General features: G+C 33.8%; 1 protein-coding gene and 1 pseudogene across 22 annotated transcripts in view; one reads left to right on the top strand and one right to left on the bottom strand.

Moving 5' to 3' along the window:
* Positions 1-202: 202 nt before the first annotated feature.
* Positions 203-19648, bottom strand: part of RALYL (RALY RNA binding protein like) — a 737403-nt gene continuing 717957 nt past the window's right edge. For all 22 annotated transcript variants that reach the window (XM_030938231.1, XM_030938233.1, XM_030938241.1 and 19 more), the window contains one exon: positions 203-1166. In XM_030938231.1, the coding sequence (XP_030794091.1) occupies positions 1149-1166 (18 nt within the window). In that variant the 3' untranslated portion in view covers positions 203-1148. The remainder of the gene's footprint in view (positions 1167-19648) is intronic.
* LOC115899836 lies at positions 2129-2224 on the top strand (annotated as a pseudogene).

Genomic DNA, 19648 nt, shown 5'->3' with positions numbered 1-19648 from the left:
CTTTCTTTTACATGGCAAATTATCATGTTCCAGAATACAGATCACTCCCAAGAGGGTATGGGCATGTAGAACCTATAATGCATGCTTTAGTAAAGATACGCTACTTTCATTATGGTGATGATTTTGTGGTAGCACAGTGACTAAAAAAGTTCAAACTGAATATTAAAGCTAAATGTACCCCAAAGGAAAGATACACACCAACTTTGTTTTAAAAGAAACAGTATTTATTAAGAAATTGTATGTTGAATTCTCCTACAGTCTGTGAAGATGGTTTCTTCCATTTCCACAGCACAAGACAACAGCTAAGATTATCTGGAAAACACTTGCAATGCTTGGGAATGGAGAGTTCCTAGGAACAGGAGGTGAAATGACATGATGTATGCACTAATTTAAACTTTTGGATCCAAGGGCAAGACAGTCTTTTCCTTGGCAATTTAGTCCTTATATGAACACTAAAACCTGTCCATGGAATCTCATACCCAGACTGAAGTAATAATTGGATCATTTTAGTTCTGTAGAGCGGAGCATGCTCAACTTAATCACAGATCAAACCAACAGTTCTTTAACTATTATATCACATCTGAAATATCTGCATTCTTTATTAATAAAAAGGGTGCTTATACAGGGCAGAAATATAACTTTTTCAAGTATTTTATCATTATGATCTCAAGTACTTTAAACTATAAATTAAAAATAAATTATAAAAACTAGCATAAGATGCATATTTTCTTACATGACATTGTTGGAAATAAGCTTTAAATACAGAATTGCAATATCACCTGACTTTATATATGATCAACAGTGAAACATGCTAATCATAAAAATAGCTTTTACAAATATACATTTGTATATAGTGTCTCCCTTACCATTCATAAATGCCTTTCACATTTTAAGACTAAAAAAAAAAACATAATTAGCAAAGGGGAAAACACATTTACAATTTAAACCATAAAAACCTGACAATTGTACAGCTTAAAACATAGAAGAAATGGAATTTCTAAAATTGAGCAATACTGTCCATTTTATTTATTTGGGTTTTTATATAAATTGAACCAAAGATGCTGCTGTCCAGTAAGAAACCTCCTTTCACATTTCTGGGGGTTGTCACAGTTTCTCTTCTGCTTTGTGGCATCATGCGTTATTTCAGATCACTTTATCTGTAGAAACTGAGAAAATAAAAAAAAATTTAAATACAGAGATTTGTGTTTCATTGTTGATAGCATACATATGCTGATAGTTAGATTTTAAGGTTAAATCAGGAGAATAAAGGAAGAATTAGATATTTAGTACAAATAATTTTGATGGTAGGTTCTTAGGTCCTTTGTTCTAGGCAATTCTATAATTGTTTTCATTTATGGAGTGTTACAATTTTTTTTTTTTTTAAATCCAGCTAATTTAATGCCTGAGGTCAGCAATTATTTTCAACTTGAGTTCTTGTCCAAGTCAAAGGAGGAACCACTTAAAGTTCTAGGCTAGGGAAAGAAATTTGAATTACTCATGAATCTTTGTTGCCCCTATCAAGAATGACCATAGGATACTTACCTTTGAACAGTGCAGTCCTAAGCCTTATGCATCTGGGATAGGAAAAAAAGCCAATACAGGTCTTTGATCTGCATTTCACAATCTTGGTTGCAAAAGAAGAAAATCAGAAACATCTAAAGACTTCATGGTGCAACCATGAGTCTGAAGCATTATGTAAGAGCCCAAATTCAATTGGTTGAAGAACTGATTGAAATTGAATATGAAGATAAAATAATGCAAGATCCATCAGTGGGGAAAATCATGTATTTATCTTAGAATCCTATCAAGTTCCAGGTCTTTATATTTAGATAAAAATATTAGACCTACTGTTATTCCATCAACTTCAAAGGTCTTAGGGGTTAGACAGAAAATCTGTATATGTCTTAAGAGTCAAAGACATGCAAATCAAGGCATCAGTCTGGATGGGACATGTTGGCCTTTTATAAGTAGCCAGAGAATTAGGTAACTTGACTTTATTTACTAAAGATTTGAAGTCCATGATACAAAGATTATGAAAAAGACTGAGTATGGCAAATGGGTGGTGAGAATTTCTTTGGAAGTTTGCAGACCCCCAGATTTCATGCTGGCCAAGAGTACTGGTTGAAAGAGACTCAGTGAACATGATGATTGAGTTTTCACACTCACATGTGAGATGTGCCTCTTTCAAACCTTGTTATGATGTTGGCACATTACCTGTCTAACGTGAAAAAAAGAAAAAAAATTGAACTGAACTAAAAATAAAACATACCCACTTAATAGTCTTTTCTATAGTCAAACACATTTAAAAACTTATATTCCTAGGAAAGAAACTTTCCTGAATAAGACATAAGTACATTTTGACGCTGCATTTTGATATATTCTCTTTCTCTGTTTCTCTCCCTCACTGCCTTTTTCCTTTTCTCTTCCCTCTCTTTCTCCTTACCCAATTTATACTCTACACTGATCACATATATATGAATTCTGAAAAATGAAAGCTGTATTCAAATGTGTTTCTCATGCAGTTCCAGGTTGTGTTTATGTGCATGGGAAGAGTCCATTTGGTACTTAAGTCACAAAGGTTTGAACTTATTATAGAACATAAGTAGACTACTTTTTATGTGGTGTAAAGGAAGTTTTGTATATGACCTGCATGCACATATCAACAATGATCAATTATCAATATGAGAATGAATAACTTAAAAAATAAAATACAAGTAACCCATAGGTGAACACTGATATATGAAAATAAGGTAATACAATGTTTGAATTTTGATAGATTCACTTGTGTGCAAAAAGGAAATAAGGCTATTTTTATGATTGCAATTGCACTCTTTCCTCTAAGGCCTCCATTGATCACTTTCTTATTATAAATGGAAAATGCGAAAAATACTGCAGCAGCTGTGTATATAAAGTTTACTAGTCATGGTGTTTCTCCAGGTTAAGTCATGGCAGTTGACATGAATTTGGTACATTCTTACACCATCCTGCATGTGTCAAAAGAGGTAATGGCTGTTTAGTAAATATTTACTTTGTTAAGATGAAAAAAACAACCTGCAGATTTTTTGTGCGTAATTCATTACCCCCAGTATAATCTTTTATTACACCTTCCTTTGCTTCTTAATTGTAAATAATTACATAAAAATGATTATTGGAGGAAGAAAGGTAGGTTTGAAAATAATTTATTGAAGTCTTCCTTCTCACCATAAAACTTCAAAGCATTTGAATAAAACAAAAACCTCATTAACTTTTCATTGTGAAACAGGTATTATTAACCATATGGTTACAAGTCATGAATATATTTCTCCTTATCTAAAAACAGTGGCAAAACATATTCACAAAGCTTTCCATAAAACTTCTAGTATGAGAAAAGGCTTACTGTTGGCTGTAAAGCCTGGGAGAAAGAGGACAAACTATGACATTCATATTGCTTTTTTCTCAAGAAACATAGTCACTTATGGAGCTGATTGGTTTAGCATAATGTAAAACTAATTGTGCTCTCCTTCTCTGAATAGTGGGTAATTTATCTACTGGCTGTGTGGGAGCTTGGAAGCTTTTAAAACAAATTCTCCTGATGATGAATGCTTTTTAAACTTGCAATCTCTCCCATGTCTGAAAAACAACAGAGCTACTCGGTCGGACTGGATTGTACTGAGCCAACCAATTACTTCTACTTGACAAAGATGAAATGGATAGTATTAATCTACATGGAAAGCACATTTAATTTTAAACTTTATGCATTACTATATTTGAAATAAAATAGTACAGCAATATATAGAATAAATCCACCTTATTTATACCTCTGCCCCCAAAATCATACTTTTAAATAAGTCTTCTGACTTCTTCAGTAGCAGGAATGCTTGTTATTTTTGTTCTAATTCAGATTTATAACTAATAAGAAATTTACATAATCTATACTTTTAGGGAGCATATATAAATTGCAAAAAAGGTGAAAGAAACTGTAGGTAAGACAGGTCACATAACACTTTATAGAAAAGCAAAGTCTTACGAACAGCAATTATATTTGTTGCCACTATGGATCATGTTTCTTGAGTAATTGTTCAGCCATTCACACTTTTTACAGATAATGTGAATATATTTGGCTTTCACAAATCCCTCATTCTAAATGAGATACAATTCAATTCACATTTTTAAGTAACACAAACTAATTCCCAGCACCTATTGTTCATAAGTTAAAACTTGTCTTCTGTTAATAAACTCTTAGGAACCAAACTACATTACAGTTTTAGGCTCAAATAATCATATCAAAATCTAATGGAATGAAAACCAAAATGAGTAGTAACTTATTGGAATAACTACCAATGGTAGTTATATAACTGCTCCATTAGGTAGTTCTTGGAGGCTAAATAATCTCTATTCCTGAGTTGATGGCCATTTAGAGTGTAGGACAGTGAATCAGAAAACGCAGGGGAGAATCATCTGAGATTTTAACTTTAAAAACAAGGCTTCGATGAGTAACGTCTAGTATGTAATTTCCCAACAGGGTGACTACAGCCAATAATAATTTACTTGCACATTTTAATATAACTAAAAGAGTATAATTGTTTGTAACACAAAGGATAAATGCTTGAATTTAAATTGGGTTAACCCTTGACATTGTCTATAGTGATTCTTGGTAAGTTGTGACTCCACTGGCAAACTGTCTTCTGAACATGCTCACTGCATTTTTATCTGTCTGCATTCCACCTTCTCTTTCCTTATTTCCCTGCCCCTCCTAACTGTTCAGTTTTACAATTCAAGCCCATTATTTTGCCCAAGAATTCTCATGTCTTTATCCTATTTTCCATCTGGCTCACAACAGTCATGAAATAAAAAAGACCAAGAAACGACAGGGCTTTTTAGCATAGTGGATCACAAATACCCATATCAGTGGGTTTTGTTATTTCATACAGAAATGGAAAGATAAAAAGGCTAGGAAAATCAGTCATTTTCTATAGTATCATAGAATTTAAGTTACTGTATATGGTATGCTAAGATGTTTTATTTTTCTCTCCTAAAACTGAAGCTAAACATAAAACAATACTATAAAACAATCATAAAGGGAAAAAGGAGGAACTTAATATTAAAATAAATTTAACTTTATTTACCAAATCTACAGAAACTTTTCCTGTAAGTATTATAAAGTGACTGTCAAACTTTTGCACCATTCATGTTTTAGTTTAGTTTATAAGATTGATTTATAGACACAGTATAAAGAGCTTTTGATTTCAAATTGAAAACAGTATACTAACATAAATTATAATTAGAACTACTATATTCTTTATGAATATTTGGTTTGGGACATGGCTTACTGTATTAGACACACCTGAGACTGGGTGATTTATAAGGAAAAAGGGTTTAATGGATTTACAGTTCCATGTGACTGGGGAAGCCTCGCAATCATGGCAGAAGGCAAGGAGGAGCAAGTCACATCTTACATGAATGGCAGCAGGCAAAAAGAGAGAGCCTGTGCAGGGAAACTCCCCCCTATAGCACCATCAGATGTTATGAGACTTATTTACCATCACAAGAACAGCATGGGAAAGACCTGCCCCCATTACTCAATTACCTCCACCAGAACCCTTCTACAATACTTGGGCATTCAAGATGAGATTTGGGTGGGGACACAGTCAAACCATATCACTTACCATATGTGATTTTAAAGAACCCTCTTTTTCAGAGTTAATGACATCATTTTCTCTGTCTAATTACTGCTGTCTTTAATGAAGATGTGAGTGCAGTAATAGTTTTAACATCTAGACACACAGATCATTTGTGTTTCTGGAGTACATTAAACTGAAATCACAAATTTTCAAATAAGAGTCTATTTATTTTGGATTCTGTAGGAATAATTTTTTTAGTTTGTTAAGATGTAATGATGTCAGGAACCATAATGATGCCTTCAGAACTGTAACTCCAGAAGCATCAGAGAACCAGAGTGGTTCAGTGTTGAAGCTGGTGATTACTGTCTTACAGTGATCTTGTCTAATCTCGCAAACAGAACAGCAGTGCCTTTTACAGTAATTATGGCCAATGAATACGTAGCTTTGTCTTGACTATCTCAGATGATACAGAACTCTTAAGGCAGCTTGCTGTATTTGTAGATAATCATGTTTAGAAAAGAATTTGTTACATTGAGTCTAAATCAGCTAAAGGACTGAACTATTTATTAATGTTAAGCCAAAAACCTAGAGAGTATGACAATCAGTAAGATAGCCAGACAGAATGTGAGAGGTATTGAAGTATCAGGGGGTTCTGAGCTATCAGCTATTATATTCAGGTGAGATCTTCTAAGATGGCAAGAGAGAGTCAGGCAGAAAGCAACTCCAATGGGAGGTGGGTTGGTTTTAGAAAGAACATTAAGGACACCTGAGTTACCTAGCTAAGGCTCCGTTAATTCCCTCCAGATAGACTATGCGGTCTCTATCATTAGAGTATGGAAATAGGTGTTTAGAATCTGGAATTGGGCTAAGCTTGTGGGCATGGGTGACAATCATCATGATGACACTTATTCATATAGTGGGTGGAAGTTTATAAAAATAGTTTATATGTATATTTTCATTTGATTTCTATTATAAATCAGTGAGGTTCTTGGGTAAGAATCATCCCCAGGTTGATTATTAGTTCTTGTATCAGAGAATGAATGTTTTGCCTTTCAGCCCAGATTAGAGCTTTCTCTAATACTCTGTTCTGACCAGTCGTGGTAAAAAGCATTGTAGTGAGGCAGCCTGGGCATTATCTTTACTGGGATGTGAAAATACATACCCTCATAATGAGTAGGAGATAAGGGATGGAATTAGTGGAAAATTAGGATTTTCCCATACACTTCTACATGTTTTCCCTGATTTGTAGTAGTTCTGCCTAAATATTTTTTTAAGTTCAGTTTTGAACTAATTAAAAATCATTTTAATTAAGAACGTGCTTTAGGCATTTGTCTGTAAAAGACCCTTTTGTTGTAAAACTACTTTGATTAGGTAAAAAGAACAATTAACTTTATAGTAAAATTATTGTGAGTTACATAATTTTATTTAAAATGTGTAAAAATTATTAAGTATTGAAAAAATTTAGTCACATTGTTTGGATGTTCTGTTACACATACATTAACATTTCTCTTACCTTATTCCAAATTGTACTCTGATATTTTCTGAAGATAATGATGATTGTATTTTGAGTATTTTGGGATCACTGACAATCATATTTAACTAGTTGCATTGACAGATTATAGTAGTTTTATTTGGCAAATAATTTGTTTGATAATGCATCAATTTTTGATTTTTCATACTAATTATGTAGTGTCTAAAAATCATTATTTACTCCCAATGCTGGAAATGATAATGATAATTTTAGGATAGTACTCTAAATTGCCTAAGTTAATGCTAGTGCAAAAAAACCAAGTGCTGATTAATGCTAAGATTATGAACTTTGAAATTTCACACATTTGACTGCTTTCCACAGTTGCTTATGGGATTAATTTTAGCACTACGATTAGAAATATTTAAAAAATCACTTTATATCCAACAGGAAAATGTGATTTGGAATTAATTGCTTTACAGGAATAATTTTAAAAGCCCTTTGAAAATGTATAGTTAACTCATAATTATTCTGAATAGCTGGGGGAAAGGTTGTCATGGTTATTTAACAATTTTCATTTAATTAAATTTAGTGTATACACATTCAAAGATTAGAATATAATAAAGTGACTTCATTTTTAAAATTGCATAAAATTAATCTGACAGTAAATGAAATAGTATGGTAAAAAAAATACACTATTATCCTATAAATAAGCCCTTGTTTTTTTTTTTTTATCTCAGTATATTTGGGAAACATAGTTAATTAAAAAAAAAACACTTAAATCTCAAAGTTTTGGAATATTACCAAAACACTTTTAACACTGAAATTATATGCTGGATATAATAGAATACTGGATAACTCAGAATTTCGGAGTCTTGTAGTACCTTCTATTTCATGTTTATAAAATAATTTCCAGAATTATAACAGATGTAGAAGGAATTGGAAATTGGGTTTAATCTGTCTTATGAATGATCATGCCATATCCTCTGCAGGTTACTTTTTGAAGTAGATTTTGGATACCAACTCACCTATGTTTTCCTTTATTCATTATATGAGAATATAGAATTTAGAAAAATCATCGGTTATATGATTATCCTGGTAAAGATCAAGATAAATAGAACACTGGAGCATTTTTATTCAATAAATTTTTGAAATAATTCAGTAAAAGTTGAGTTCTCTCCTAGATTTTTGTGAACAAATCTGTTCCCAAATAAGAAAACAAACTTAATTGGAAGGGCTTTTTCCTTTATAATCAGATTCCTCTAATAAGCTACATTTTATAGACCTGAACACAATGCTCTAACATCATGTGTTCATTGGGATTTGACCGGGGTAATCCACAAGACTTATGATCACTAGACTGTACTTTGATAAAGAGGAAGGGTGCTGTGTTTGCCTGGCTTTCTTTCTGTTATATCATCTACACCTAGCATTACTTGCTGAACAAAGAAGGGATGGTGTTACTTAGTATATATGTGTATCTATCTATCTATCTATCTATCTATCTATCTATCTATCCATCCATCCATCCATCCATCCATCCATCCATCCATCCATCCATCCATCCATCCATCCAGGGTCTGCACTGTACATACAAAACTAAATTATTTATACTGTATTTCACAAATACTCATCTTAATGAAGAGAATCCTGAGACACAAAGTCACTTGACCAGGGTCTTACTGAAGGTGATAAAATAAATCCAGCACAGAATCACATATTTTTGCAGTTACCTGAGGGTCACATTAAATAAATACTTGATTTGAAATAAACATGACAGAATATTGATGTCCCTTGTGTGAAGGTTGGCAATGACATTTTCCCAACAAACCTTCCTCTAAAAACATGGGTCCTTGGTGGGAGTTACTTTTAGATTTACTTTGGGCACTGGGAACTGCTTTGATTAGCAGAGTTCTGGCAAGTGAGTGTTAGGAAGGGGGGCAAGCATCTAAAGCACTGTTTTGGAGATCCTCTTCTAACAGTATCAGCAAGTGAAAGAGCAGAGGGAATTCGCTTCTGGGTTACAAAGAAGAATTGTGAATATTTACTTGCATATGTGCACATAACTTTAATAAACTTTAAATAAACATTGACCTTTTAAGGGGGTAATGAACAATGCTTTTTTTGAAACTGGATTTCTGTATTTTTTTTCTTCTACGTAATAAGGCATATATATTTTTGGTCTTAGTCTCTGGTTCTTAGCACAGAGCTCCTAAATCCCTTATAATTTCCTAAATGATAAGGGTGATGGGAGCATCTTTCATTATAATATTTGGTTTTTGTACAGAGCTTCTGGAATTCTTGTAATTTCTTAAGTGATAGCAGTGTCTTTTGTTATTCATAACAAGTTCTTTGTTCTCACTTGAGTTTATGATGATGAGGTGACTTAGGGTAAGGCCCCTAGATAGTCTCAAGATAGTGTTGGTCTCCAGAAAGACTGAGTGATTAGAAGGTTTGAACTTTCAGCTTCACCCACTGACCCACTGAGGAAAGTGAGAGGTGCTGGAGCTTAAGTGCCATAAAATTCTTGAACATGAAATTTGATGAGCTTCTCACTTGGTGAAAAGAGCCATATGCCAGGAGGAGGTGCACACCAACTCCACTGGGACAGAAGCTCCTGTGCTCAAAACCCTTCCAGTGAAGTTTTTCCCTGAATTCTGTGAGCCATCCTAGCAAAGTATTGAACAGGAGGAGGGGGTGCATGGGAACCTTGATTTATAGCCAGTAGAGCAGAGCACAGGTAAAAATCTGGGACTTGCATTGGTACATGAAATGGGGGAGTGGGAAGGGTAGTCTTGTGGGACTGAGTCCTTAACCTGTGGGTTCGGACGCTATCTCCAGATAAATACTGTGAACTGAATTAACTATAGGACACCCAGATGGTGTCCACTGGAGAATAGCTTGCTGTATGGGAAAACCCCTCTACCACCACATTTGGTCATAGAAGTGTTCTGGGTTGTCAGAATATAATAGAAGATATCAGTGTATTTTTCATCAGACCTTCTTACAGCTCTATCAAATAGCTGCATACCTGTAAAGTATTAATAATTCAGTGTAATTGACTCATGAATTGGATATGTTTGGGTTATGAAAATATATAACTAGTTTTATTACTTTATTTAGAAAATACCATATCTGACATAGGAATAAAAAATAAAAATTAAATAAAATTAAATAAAAGTTAAATAAAAAATAACAAATTGAACCTTTCAAAAGCATATTCTAGTCAATGGATAGTTGCTAGTTGAACTTTCTGGTGGCAAGAGAAGGAAATTAAGCCTCAGATTTCCTATTCTGTCATCTTGCTGATGTCATTGTTTTTGGCTAAACTTTTTCAATCTAATATATCAATACTTCCAGATATAGTTACTCTCTTTAAGTTGATAGAAACAACTCAAATAAAAATCTATTTGTTGCTTAGTATCAGTAAATAATGGAGATAAAACATGCCCATGAATATCAGAAAATGAAATACATCTTAAATTTTGAAATCATTTAAAATTCTGGGTAAAGTTTTAGAATAATTGGGCCTTTTCTCAAAGTTATTAGTTTTCATATAAATATCATAAAATTTCAAGTGATTTGAATTTACATTAATATTTTTCCTATAGCAATGGTTAAGAATGATTTCAAAAAACATGATATTTTATATTTTACAGGAACAAAGATTGATTCTCTGGCACACAGGTAAGTTTCAGAGGACTGAAATGCAATCAGATTACTGAGGTAAGAAGCTATGCACATGATTATATAAAGAGCATTTTCAAGTGATTTTTTGATGTAATTACTTTTTATGTAGAATTCATACTTATCTCTTCTATATATTTTTACTTTATAAACTTTTTAGCCCATATCATTGATGGTAACAGATTTTTTGTTTTGAGATTTGAAAGCTGTCTCATTTAGACATAATAACATACGACACCTAGCAGTTTAAGTATGAAATGTTTACGTGACTGTCTGTATTTTAGGTACCCCTCTTAATATTAGATCACTTATTTTAAGCATTTAACATTTTACAGCCCAAGACTTTGACAGCATGTCTAACAGAGTAGAAGAAGTAGATCTTTCTCTGACATCTTTTTCTTTATTTCCAGTTTTTATTTGAAAAAAAAATTTATCATTTTTCCATGGTGGCAGTACAAATAGAACTGTGCCATGTTTAGAATGTACATATGGAACTTCATATACCATCCTCTTCATGTTAGATTGTAATTGCAAGTGTCATGAAAAATGTTTTTCTCTTGATCCAAAGCATTGTGTAGGTGTGCTAAGGGGGCATGTTATAATTTGCATACCCTGGGTGCCTCTCTACTCTGACACAGCCTCTTCCTCTGTCCATCCTTTTCTGAACCTCATTTGTTATTAAAATCTAATTAGCTATTGTTTGAAACAAAGTATGAGTGTCTGATTCTCGAGGTTAAAGTGGGAGATGAAGATCTGTTAATTGTCAGAGAACACCAAACTGAAAATTTCTCCTTAATATACCTGGGTTCTTTAAATGGTTTTGTCACTGCTTTTTCGTTGGCAGTAAAACTTTGAGGCTTAACTTTAGTTAAAAACTTACATGTATTGAGGGCTTACTATATGTCAAGCCCCCTTTTAAGTACTTTAAATATTTTTTTTCCATTTAATATTCACACCAGCACCACGAGGGAAGTGCCATCATTATACTCATATTATAGATTAAAAAACTGAGGCACAGAGAGGTAAGCCATTTGCTCAAGTCACATAAGTCTTCATATTTGGCTGTAACTAACCCAGTGCTTTGTTCATACAGCCTTTATTTCTTACCGTTGTGTGTCATACACTCTCTCCTACTTACAGCAATTTAGATCATGCTTAAGCTCTCAACATCATTACCCAAATAGTAATACTATTATATTTAGCAGCTAATGCTCAACTACTTCTGTGTTATATAAATAGAAGGTTTATTCAAAATTACTTGTTATCTATTTCAGTATTTTTGTGGTAATTTCTTCCTATTCCCTTTGGACAAATTCTGTGGTATTAATTAGGAATGTTGAGACCTTACATCCTTTGAAAGGCAATAACAGGCTTGTAAAGAGGCTTTATTGAACTATCTCAGGAACATTTGGGCACTAGCCTAGCAGCTTCTCTACAATCAACTTGCTCTATTGAAACAAATATGTATAAAATATTTATGACTTTAAGTGTTCTTTTCATTGTGTGTGTCATAAGCTTTCCTTGTTAAAAATGAGGATATCTGAGAAGGCAGTATCCTATTTTGATGGAAATCATTTGACATGTACAGAGAGAGCCCAGGTGAGGGCATCCCGTTGTCAGTAGTGGCTAGTGACCCAGAGGGCCATCTGCCTGCTGAGATCCTCAGGGCTTTGAAATTCATGGCATGGAAATGCTATCTCACTTTGAACAATTCTGAGATATCAAACTCTGTAAAATGTGGGGTACTTTTCCAATGTAATCTAACAAGTCAGTCTGCAGGCGGAGTTTCTTCCAACTTCAAGTAGAAACTTGTGCAAAAAAAAAAAAAAAAAAAAAAAAAAGTGCTGAATGGTGACATCCAGTCAGAATATCATTCAGTGGCATCATCTTGTCAGACATGAGATGCAGATCAGCAGGATTGAGCTCTGCATTTCCTGGGGGTTTAGGGGAAGTGCACAAACTGCTAGGGCTGCCCAATATATTGTTATATGGGAAGATTCGTTAAAAATATTGACCCATAGTGAAAGGATATCTGCACTCTCATATTTATTGTGGCATTATTCACAATAGTCAAGCTGTAGCGTCCACCTGAGTGTCTAACAATCGGTGAATGGATAAAGAAAATGTGGCATATATACACAATGGAATACTATTCAGCCTTAAGAAAAGAAGGAAGGACTGGCTTTTATAACACCGTGGATAAGCCTAGAGGACTTTATGTTAAATGAAATAAGGCAGGCACAGAAAGACAAATACTGCATGTTCTCACTTCTATGTGGAATCTAAAACAGTGGTTGGAAGCAGAGAGTAGAATGGTGGTTACCAGAAGCTGGGAGGTAAGGGAAATGTGGAGATGTTTGTCAAAGAATACAAGGTTTCAGTTAGGAGGAGTAAGTTTTTTTGAGATCTATTGCATAGTATGGTGACTATAGTTAATAACACTGCAGTGTATATTTCAAAATTGCTAAGATAGTAAATTTCAAATGTTTTCATCACAAAAATTGATAAGTATTGGGGTGATGAATATGTTAATTAACTTTATTTAATCATTCTACATATGTATACATACACTATAACATCACTTTGTACCCCTTACATATATGTAATTATAATTTATCAATATACAATAAAATATGAACATTGACTCATGTAGTGAGAACATTACTCTTTCAGTTCTTTGGATTGCATTAATGAGAAAGTTTATATTTGTGTCAGTCTTAACATTTCTCTAATACTGTCTATTCTTTTTAATGGGAGAAAGAGAATGAGAGAGAAACAGAGAGGAGAGGAGAGCAGGAACACAGGGCTTTTTGGTCATACACAAATATCAAGCTATTTTTTTTAAGTTTTGTTTTTTCATTATGTTTATTTTAAATATATCTCCTACTTATGAAAAGAGATACTTGGTTTTTCATTTATTAGAGTGAACTAAAGTTTAGTGTTAAAGATACATTTATTTTAAATAAATAATGAGGTAATTTCATAAAATAATAAGTAAAAAATACCAATGATACATAGTTTCGGCACAAACCAAAAGTTGTCTAACAATCCAAATTAATAAAATTTGTGAAACCCTAATACAACGAAAATATCTAAGGGTGTTAGAATCTTACAGACCCTGATTGAAGGCTGATTCTGCCTCTTATGAGCAATGTGAGCTTGGGGAAGTTACTTAAACTTTCTAAAATCAGTTATTTGTAAAATAGCTACTCCTCGAAGTTATTTTAGGCAATAATGAAATGACATATATAAAAAACTCAGCATTGTTTCTGGAAGGTAGTGAAAATGGAAACAGTATTGTTTTCTTTCCCTGTTTCGTCCTGACTTGGAATAAAATAAAAATCCTCTCAGCTTTTCACTGTTTGTGTGTTTGTGTGAACATTATATCTTATTTTCTCAGATTTCTGCCTTTTTAAAGATAAGGCAGAAAAAAGATAAATCTGTTTTCCACATTTTTGAAACAACTAAGGCCCAAAATGATCCCAGAGCTTGTTCAATTCACACAACTTTAAATAGCAGGGGTAGGTATTATTTCCAGTAGACCACAGGCTAGGAAGGCTTACTTTTAGGAAAGGTTACTTAATATTATTAAAGTGTATTCCTAAAACTGAGGCAAGACAAAAAATATCAAATATGCATAAGGTTTCTGGGATACTTATCAGGTTCCAGGTGAAAAGAATTCTTATCAGGTTTCCAAAGTCCTAAACTTTCATTTCATCTCAGGCTATCCTGGAACAGGCTACCCTGGAATAGGCTACCCCAGAGCTTGTGATTTTCCATATTCAGAGACATTCTAAAGACAGCGAAGGTTTAGAAGGGAAGATCCTTAGGCAAGGCAAGGCTGATAGTGCAGCATGGTTGTGCCAGTGAGAGATTAAATGAGTGGAGAACCAGCTGGGCACAGTCCTGGCTTGTGGGTGACAAAGGTGTACCATGCCAGGGACTGAGCTAGAGGATGCCTCTTTGCAACTCGAATGCTACCCGGATAAAAACTTTGTGCCAGTCCATGAAAATGTACTTTTTAAAAAATGAATTAATTTCCAGAATATGGGGCAAGAATTGTAAAAGGTCAGCACCATTTTGGCAATAAATCTCTTTTCCACTGTGATTCTGTCTGTTGAGCTATGAAAAAAATGGGGAAGAAAAGTGCCCCACTTTTCTTTCAATTTCTGATTAAATGAAATGTGTTCATACTTGTTCCCATTTCTTCTGTCACAGATTATTAGATTCAGTGTAGCCCAAGCAGGTATACCATTAGTTTCCATCAGAACTACTGCTGTTAATGACTTTCTCAGCTTGTTCAAGTACAAATTTCTTGCCCTGGTATTTATCTGACGAACATTGTCTGTTATCTATTCATTTATTTTTATTCTGTTTTTAGCGTTTTCACAGCCCATCATACTCAATATTTTAAAAAATAGCTAGAAAAAAATCATTAAAGTCCTGTGCCTGTGAAATACTGGGAAATGAATCAATTATATTTGTATTTGGAACATTAAAAAAAAACAAACTTGAAAAGAATTTCTAGCTATTTGGCAGATAAAATGCTTAGGCCACAAAAGTTCAACAACCTCTGGAAAAGGCAGCGAGAGGTCAGCATTTACAATTAACCACCTTTTCCCAGAAAAGTCTATTAATCTATTCAATAAATACACTGTAGGGGAATTGGCTTGTGTAATATGTATATACTTTAACATTTTATTTGAATGAATTGATGGATGTTTCTAAGAAATAAATAGCTTCTGGTATTTCTGTATAGAATATTTTACGTATTCAAAACATTTTAGGTTTAGAACTTCAAAAACACACAACTAAAGGTTCCAGTGTTTTTATAGATTGTAGGAAACAGGAGTAGTACTATCATGTAGATCTGGAAGAAAGAGATGAGGATAATAAAAAAAAAATAGTATTCATAATTGCTTGAACCCAGGGAGGCAGAGGTTGCAGTGAGCCAAGATTGCACCACTGCACTCCAGCCTGGGTGACAGAGCAAGACTCTGTCTCAAAAAAAAAAAAAAAAAAAAAAAAAAAAAAAGAATATATATATATATAATATTCATATAATGGTAGTGCCAGAAAATTCAAGGAATAGAACACGGTTGTGTCAGGAATCCAAAAATTTATTGTTTAATAGGATAAAGAGAATTACTTTTATGTGTATTCTTAGAATATAAAGATAAGTGGAGAAATTGGAATGCTTGCACACTGTTGGTGGGAATGCAGTATAATGCAGCCACTCTGGAAAACAGTACGGAGGTACCCCTCTCCACAAATAAAAAGAGAACCATCAGATGACCCAGCAACCCCACTACTGTGTATTTATCCAAAGAAATTGAAATTAGGATCTCAAAGAGTTATGTGCAATCTTACACTCAGCACTATTCAAAATCACCAAGATGTGGAAATAACCTAAATGTCCACTGACAGATGGATTTTGTAAAATGTGGTATATACATTCAAGGGAATATTATTCAGCCTTAAGAAGGAAAATCTGTCATGTGTAACAACATGGATGAATCTTGAGGAGATTATACTGAGTGACAGTAAGACAAATACTGCGTGATTCCACTTATATGAGGTATCTAAAATAGTCAAATTTGTACAATCAAAGAGTGAAATGGTAGTTACCAGGGGCCAAAGGGAAATGAAGGTGTTGCTAATCAGTGGGCATGAAGTTTCAGTTAAACAAGATAAATAAATTCTAGAGATCTGTTATATAACATTGCATAGTCAACAATACTGTATTGTACCCTTAAAATGTTTTGAAGATGGTAGATCTCATGCTAAGTGTTCTTCTGTTCAGTCTCTCTTCACTGGCAGACAATTCTCTCATTTAAAAACTAAACAGTTAAAAAGTCATAAGAAAATTGGGTAGAATATGCATGTAACATGCCACAGTGAACAGAGGCAACATTAGAAACCAGAAAGGGAATAAAAAGTGTGGTTAAAATTTTATGAGTCTAAATGATATTTCCATGGTTACAGTGCCATTTTTAAAGATTACTTTTAACCAATGCAATTTGTAGTCTTTACACTTTCCCATAAACTGGAGGTAATTCTAGTTAAAGTAATGCTTTAAAAGTCAAATGAAGCAACTCTACAACCACTAGACAACCAGTGAATTTTTTGTTTCTCATGAGTGGCTAACAGAAAATGGAAATATTTTTGAACATTTGTAATAGCTTTGGTTAAGCATACTCAAAAGCGCGTGTTCACATATTTTGACATTATTTTCTTATAGAAATAAAATTAATTCTTTTGGTTCTCTTATGTTTACATTATTTGCTCAAATTACATTTTACCTCTTAAAAAATTGTGTAAATATTAGCATTAAAAATCACGTTTTAATACTAGTTTCTTTAAACCTAGAAATTTAGAAAGCAGAGGTCAATTAGCAATAGTTAACAAAATTTACCTTGTGCTCATATTTGTCTTAATAAGTCTTCTATTTACAATATCCATCATATCTATTTTTTTCAGTGAATTACAAATAGACCTTTTAATGGACAAGTCTGAATTTAAATAACAATGAGGCTTAACAATGGACACTGAAGTAAAAATGAATTTAATACTCCAGTCATACTCCACTGTATTAGTTTTATAGACTATGTTCAGGTTCAATAATATATTTTACAATGTGAATCTTGGATATGTTTTAGAATATAATCTTCAATTTGAGAATGAAGCAGCCTGCCTGCAACCCTTTCTCCCCAAAAGAGGTTTTTTTCTTTCTTATTCACTTCCTTTTACTCAGCCCTTAGAATGGTGCATGATTACAGTAATCATTTAGTAAGTATTTGCTGGCTGAGTGAAAAAAAACAGCATTAAGGGCAAAACACGTATCTAGACTAATTTTTACTCTATTGCATAAAACTCTTAATGCCACTAAGATCATTTTTCCAATAGCTTTTGCCCTTTGGAATTTGGGAATAATTTACAAGAAGAGAAAGACTTGTTTGCCTCTCAGAATCTTAGAGGAGTTTATTGATTTAATAAATTTGACTTGGCATCATAGAACTATAATACAGGTTTTGCCCACCCTACACAAAAATAAGCATTCTGGGCAAACTATGTGCAAGGCTATTTAAGAACCCTATGTTACTGATATTGGTATGTAGCATCTTATTCATCCTTATAGAACAATGGGAGTTACCTCCTGGGCAGGCAGAAGATGCCACTTCTCCCCATAGAGCTCCCTCATATGTGTGTGTGTTCAGTCACCCACCTGTAAGTGGTCTAGTCTGTCTCTCTGTGTTCAGAGCAATGTGAGGAGACTAAGGTATTAAAGCGCGAGGGTTAGGGTTGGGGATGGGGTGGGATTCAAAAGACCAAAATACAAAGATTTAGAATTTGTGGTCCGATTATGTACGGCTAAGTAATGACAAACCCTTCTCCTTAAATAGGATAATTATGTATCATCTCTTTCATCTTGATTAGTTCCTTTATTCTTAGTATTCCCATATAAATAAAAATAACTTCCTCCAAATTTGAAATCACTGTAACTTTTCTCAGCAATTTCAAATGATTTGGTGTTACACTGTACCCCAGCTCAACAGAGAATACCTCAAAAGAGTGTCTTGATGTGAGAGACACAACATTGCTAATAAAATATTCTGGACTTTTAAGACAATAAAAGTTACAAAGGGTATGCATAAACACCATAACCAAATCATTAAAAAAAAAAGAGAGTCTTACTATGTTGCCAGGCTGGTCTCGAACTCCTAGGCCCAAGTGATCCTCCCACTTTGAAATCCCAAAGTATTGGATTACGGGCATGAGCCACCATGCCTGGCCAACAAATCATTTTAATTTTTTTCTTTCAGTGTTACTAAAACTTCCTGTAATTGGCATGTCCACTAAATTTTGTTCCTTGAGGAAAATATTAAGTTTGCCATACAAAATCCCATAGCAGGGATTTTCATAAACATGATCCTATTTAATCTTTTCAATAACCCAAAAATCTTCCTTTAACAGATATGGAAGTGAGCCTCAGAGACTCAGTGATTTGCCTAAAATATGATATCAATTAAAAGGCTTGTTCATCTGAACCTGAAATCCAAATAACCCCTAAAGCCTAAATAACCCAAATAACTGCATCGATAAACGTATATCTGCACTTTGTAAGGGCAAATGGAAACAATTTTCTCCATTATAAAAGGCAAAGCACTAACTTCCCCTTTCCCCTTTCTTAGTGTATCTATTTGGAGGCCTGGTGAATCTGTGTCCTTCCTCTTACCTTTGACAACAAAATAAATTTTATTAGGGATTAAGCCCATTCTCCAATGTCTACAATGTAGATATATGATATAGTTTGAATATGTGTTCCCCGTCCAAATCTTATGTTGAATTGTAATCCACAGTAATGGAGGTGGGATCTGGTGGGAGATGATTGGATTATGGGGGAGGATTTCTCATGAATGGTTTAGCATCATCCTCTTGGCACTGTTCTTGCAATGGTGACTTCTTGTGAGATCTGTCTGTTTAAAAGTGTGTGGCACCTAGTTCTCTCTCTTGCTCCTGCTCTGGCCATGTGACTTGCCCAATCCCACTTCGTCTTCTGCCATGATTATACTTCCTGAGGCCTCCTCAGAAGCTGAGGAGACGCCACCAGCATGATCCCTGTACAGCCTACAGAACTGTGAGCCAATTACACCTCTTTTCTTTGTAAGTTACCCAGTTTCAGGTATTTCTTTATAGCAATGTGAGGATCGCCTAACACATCTCCAAGACTGTGAGTCAAGTAACATCTGGATATGTGATGATGTTGAATTTTATGTGAGCCTTTTTAAGAAAGTTAGGAAACCCTTTGTTCTGGGAAATGGCTTACTGCAAAGAACTACCCTTCTCCAGTTGATTTAGATAAGATTCACACCTGCTTATTTACCTATAATAA

Source organism: Rhinopithecus roxellana, chromosome 9, assembly GCF_007565055.1.
Source record: "Rhinopithecus roxellana isolate Shanxi Qingling chromosome 9, ASM756505v1, whole genome shotgun sequence".
NCBI lineage: Eukaryota > Metazoa > Chordata > Mammalia > Primates > Cercopithecidae > Rhinopithecus > Rhinopithecus roxellana.
Note: the sequence above shows the minus strand (reverse complement) of the source record. Positions and strands in the feature narration are given on the sequence as shown.